The sequence below is a fragment of the Belonocnema kinseyi genome, chromosome 9 (assembly GCF_010883055.1).
Source record: "Belonocnema kinseyi isolate 2016_QV_RU_SX_M_011 chromosome 9, B_treatae_v1, whole genome shotgun sequence".
NCBI classification, from domain to species: domain Eukaryota; kingdom Metazoa; phylum Arthropoda; class Insecta; order Hymenoptera; family Cynipidae; genus Belonocnema; species Belonocnema kinseyi.
In genome coordinates this window covers 123,645,377-123,650,749 of record NC_046665.1, presented here as the reverse complement: position 1 = coordinate 123,650,749, position 5,373 = coordinate 123,645,377, and the positions used below count along the sequence as shown (strand labels likewise).

General features: G+C 22.0%; 1 protein-coding gene across 3 annotated transcripts in view; it reads left to right on the top strand.

Moving 5' to 3' along the window:
• Positions 1 to 5,373, top strand: part of LOC117179441 (cytochrome b5 reductase 4) — a 129,486-nt gene that overhangs the window by 120,069 nt on the left and 4,044 nt on the right. For all 3 annotated transcript variants that reach the window (XM_033371245.1, XM_033371244.1, XM_033371246.1), the window contains exon 9: positions 704 to 790. In XM_033371245.1, the coding sequence (XP_033227136.1) occupies positions 704 to 790 (87 nt within the window). The remainder of the gene's footprint in view (positions 1 to 703; positions 791 to 5,373) is intronic.

Genomic DNA, 5,373 nt, shown 5'->3' with positions numbered 1-5,373 from the left:
GCGCGCGCAACTCAGTCACTTACAGCGTCTCCTACTATATTCACACGAACATAGCCCTGTCATAGTATTGGACCGCATCTCGTTTCAGATCTGGGATCACTGCTCGAGCATCGCTTGCCACACTTACTGTCCGGCCGACCCGTCGATCACATCTTACTCGAGAACGAGCAATGTTCTCTGAATTATAAAAAGTCTGAACGCATCTTGCGTGAGAACGAGCAATGTTCTCTTAATTAAAAATAAAGTTTAGTTGTAGAGTTACTTCGTGGCTACTTCTTTCTTTCCTTCAATATTTAAATATGGAAACCTAATGGAGTCCAGGATCAAGGATCTTTCTACGCAATTACTTTTGGCCATATTTTTAACATAGTGCGAAATGTATATAAACCAAACAATTCGCATATATTTTTTCGAATTAAGTATGGTTTGTAAAAGTTTGAAAATTTCTTGGGGTGTCTGATACCCAGAATGCACTTTGAGGGTTGAAAGTATGAGTATCAGGTAATTTAAACAAAAATAAGAATCATGGCTTCTTTCACCTTTTTTTTTTATTTTTCTTGAGAAAGGTTGGTTCAGTGAAAACAATTAATGGAGAATGTTTTTTTTTTGTTTTTGAAATTTGTAATATACGCTAAGCCCAACTTATTATGATTCTTATTTTTCATTAGAAATTTTATCCTTATAATCTTGTTTTTATTTTCAGAATCGCGATAAACTTGCTTAACTTTAACAAGAATGAGGAGAACATTTTCTATTCCGCAGAGTTGGAAAGGATTTCTATAGAGGAAAAGTAGGTTGCACATTTTTTAACTAAAAAAATTTTCTAATACAGATTTGGAAACTATACTATTTTCTCTATTCCCTTCTTTTCCCATTATAAAAAAATCTTCTTTTTCCCTGTTTTCAAGAAACTTTCCCTTATTCTTATTTTTTTGTCACTTGAATACAAACTGAAATAATCGAAAATTTAACTGTTTTAATTAGAAATTATACTTTTTGGATAGGAAACTCGTCTTTTTTGCTGAAATTTTATATTTTTGGGTTGAAAATTCAACTGTTTTGAAGAAAATTTTAATTTAGTTAAAAATTCCTATATTTTGGTAGAGATTTAATCTTTCTTGGTGGAAGATGCAAATTTTTGGTGATGAATTAATTAATCTGTGTGGGAAAAGGATTAAAATTTGATTGAAAATTCATTTTGTTTGTTGAAAGAGTAACTATTTTCGTTTAAAATTGATTTCTGCGACTGAAAATTTGTTTTCTTTAAAATATGTCTTTTAAATAGAAAAATAGTGCTCTTGGTTGAAAATTCATCTTTTTGTTTAAAAGTTCAACTATTTGATTAAAAAATCAGTTTTTGAGATAAAGACTTATATTTTTTATTAAAAAAGTGTGTTTTTTTTGTAGAAAACTTATCTTTCTGGTTGAAAAATCACACATTTTTTTAAAGATTTGTCTTTTTCAGTAAAATTTCTATCTTTTTGGTTAGAAGTTCAACAAATTTGTTAAAAATTCATTTTTCTGTAGACAAAATGAATAATTTTCGTTAAAATTCATCTTTTTGTTCGAAAATTAATCTTTTGAAAAACGCTTGTTTTTTCTTGAAGATTTAGTAGAACATTTTTTTCAATTTATATTTTTAAATTTAAAAATTTATAAATTTAAATTTAAAAATTTTTAATTTTTTAAATTTGGTTGAAAATTCGTCATTATTTGTTGAAAGTGAATTTTTTTACTAAAGAAATGTACTATTTTATCTTAGGTGTAAAATATAAATCTTACGTTATTTTTAGTTAAAAATTCGCATTTATTGGGAGAAAATTAATCTTTTTAATTGAAGCTTCATCATTTTAGTGTAAAATTAATTTTTTTACGAAAATTATTTTGTTAACTGAAAATATAACTATTCCCTTTTTTTGTTGAAAATGTATAATTTTTTAACTGAAAATTTAAATATTCGATTTTTTTTTTAAAGTTGCCTGTTTTAGTTTAAAATTCGTTTTTTTTTTAAATAGTCTTTTTCGGTAAAAAAAAGTTTTTTTTCAACAAAATAGCTGAACTCTCAACTAAAAAAGGCAATTAAAAAAAATTGAATATTTACATTTTCATTTAAAAGAATAAATATTTGCAATCGATACAAATTTTTTGATAATGAATTTTTGACGAAATAGTTCAATTTTAAACTAAAAAATATAAATTAAAAAGAAATTTCTACTGAAGCTTCAAGACAAAAGATGAATTTTTAACCCTATAGATGATTTCATCAACTAAAATGATAAATTTTTGACCAAAAAGATAAATTTCAACGAAAATTATCAATTTTTTCTACAAGAAATGAATTTTTGAATATTATATTTATAATTTAACTATTTGTTTGAAAATTATTGTAATTTTGCGAAAATTCTTCTGGTTTGATGGAAAAGTAATTTTCTTTGTTGAAAATCTATAGGAAAATCCAACAATTTTTGTTGAAAAATGTTCTATAATATTTTCGTTTCAGAATGAATCTCTGTTGTTAAAAATATCTTCTATTTGGTTACAAATTCAATCATTTTTTCTAAAATACAACTTTTTTTTTAAATATTTATTTTTTATGGTCGAAAATTCAACTGTTTTAGTGAGAAAGTTAATTTTTATATATATAAAACTTCTCCTTTGTGTTCAAAATTTAAATATTTGGTTTAAAAATTCAGCTGCTTGAAAAAATTTAATTTAGATAAAAATTCATATATTTTGGTAGAAATTTAATCTTTCTTTGTTGAAAATGATACTTTGTGGTTATAAAGTAATTAAGCGTTTAGATTAAGTATTTAATTTTTTTTTAATTTTTCGTATTTGGTGGAAAATTACTCTTCTTCGTTGAAAATTTATTTCTTTGGTTGAAAATTTTTTTTTTTGTGTTGAAATTTAATTTGTAAATGGAAAATTTAACTATTCTATTTTCAAATTAAAATCTATCTTTTTTTTTGTAAATTCAACCGTTTGGTTGAAAATTATTGTATTTTTGCGAAAATTCGTGTTTTTCGGATGGAAAAGTAATTTTTTGGTTGAAAATCTATAGGAAAATCCAACTATTTTTTGTTGAAAAATCTTCTATTATATTTTTGATTCAGAATGAATCTCTGTTGTTAAAAATATCTACTGTTTGGTTGAAAATATAATTATTTTTTCTAAAATACAACTATTTTTTAAAAATATTTATCTTTCATTTTTGAAAATTTAACTGTTTTAGTGAGAAATTTGAATTGGTGGATAAAACGAATTTTGAAAAACTTATTTAAATTCTTAAATTAAAATTTCTTATTAAAACAGTTGAATTTTCGATCATAAAAGATAAATATTTGACAAAAATCGTTGTATTAAAAAAAAAAAAAACATTTTAAGTTTCTACCAAATAGTGGATATTTTTAACAACTGAGATTCATTCTAAAAAAAAAACTTTTCAAATAAAAATAGTTGTTTTTTCTATACATTTTCAAACAAGAAAATTACTTTTCCACCAAAGAAGAAGAATTTTCGCGAAAGTACAATAATTTTCAACCAAACGGCTGAATTTACAAACAAACAAAAAAGATGGCGAATGTTCTCAAAATACAATAATTTTAAACCAAATAGTTAAATTAAAAAAAGTCTCTTATTTGAGAATAGAATAGTTTTATTTTGCATTGAAAAATTAAATTTCACAAAAAAAAATTAATTTTCGACCAATATGTATGAATTTTTATCTAAATTAAAATTTTTTCAAGCAATTGAATTTTTAAGTCAAAAATTTTAATTTTGAACACAAAGGACGAGTTTTCTTTAAAAAAAGTCGAATTTCTTATTAAAACCAAGGAAAATTAAATTTCTACCAAAATATATGAATTTTTATCTAAATTTACATTTTCTTTGAACCAGTTAAATTTTTAAACCCAAAAATAGTTAAATTTTCGTTAAAAAAAATCTTGAACCAAATGGATTAAATTTTCTAACAGAATATCTCAATTTTCAACTAAACAGAATAATTTTTGACAAAAAAGATTAAATTAAATTAACTTTTTATTAATTTTAATCAAAATAGTCACATTTTAACAAAAAGAACGAGTTTTTTATCCAAAAAGTCGAATTTATCATTAGAAAATTTGAATTTTCGATCATAAAAGATAAATATTTGAAAGAAAAGTTGTATTTTAAATAAAATAATTAAAGTTTCCACCAACTAGTAGATTTTTTTAACAAAAGAGATTTATTCTGAAACAAAAATATAATAGCAGAATTTTCAACAAAAAATATTTGGATTTTCCTATAGATTTTCAACTAAGAAAATTACGTTTCCACCGAAAAAGACGAATTTTTCCAACAATAAAATAATTTTCAAACAAATAGTATAATTACAAAAAAAAAAAGATTTTCGTTTTAAAATAGAATAGTTTTATTTTCCATTACAAAATAAAATTGTTAACCCAATAATAATAATTTTTAAGAAAAAGAACAAGTTTTTTATAAAAAAATGTCATATTTCTCATTAAAACAGTTAATTTTCGATTATACAAGATAAATATTTGACAAAATTGTTGCATTTTGGAAAAAAATAGTTGAATTTTCATCTGAAACAGATAACTTTTCAACTTGAAATAGAATAATTAACTTTTCGGTAAAAAAAACAACTAATTTTATACCAAATAAAATAAATTTTCAATATTCAATGTTTAGTTAAAAAATTAATTTTTATCAAAATAATCACAGTTTAACGAAGGACCAGTTTTCTATCCAAAAAATCGAATTTCTCATTAAAACAGTTAAATTTTCGCAAAAATACAAAATTTTTAACCAAATAGTTGAATTAAAAAAAAGACTTATTTGAAAATAGAATAGTTTTATTTTGCATTAAAAGTTTAATTTCAAGAAAAAAAACAACGAATTTTCAACTAAACAGATTAATTTTTTACAAAATAAGATAAATTTTTAAAAACGAGTTAAATCCTGAACCTAAATTTATCATTTATTTTTCAATTATAATTTTTAATTAAAACATGTTAAATTAATTAATTTATTAACTTATAAAGTGAATGAATCAATTAATTTATCATTTATTATTATCAAAAGATCAAAGATTGTATTATTAATTAATTATTAATTCAACTTAAATTTATTATATGTTCATTTCTACACCCTTTATAATTTTCATTTATAAATATACATTTATAATTTATAATTCATAATTAACTTATAAATTTTTTTCATTTATAAGATAAATTTGCATTTTCAATGAAGAAAGATTAAATAAATTTAAAAATAAATTTTAAACAAGTAGTTGAATTTAAAAAAAGTCGATGTTCTCCAATTTTTGTGAAAAATGTCTCTATTTCCCGTGTTGTGAGACCATTTTTTTTT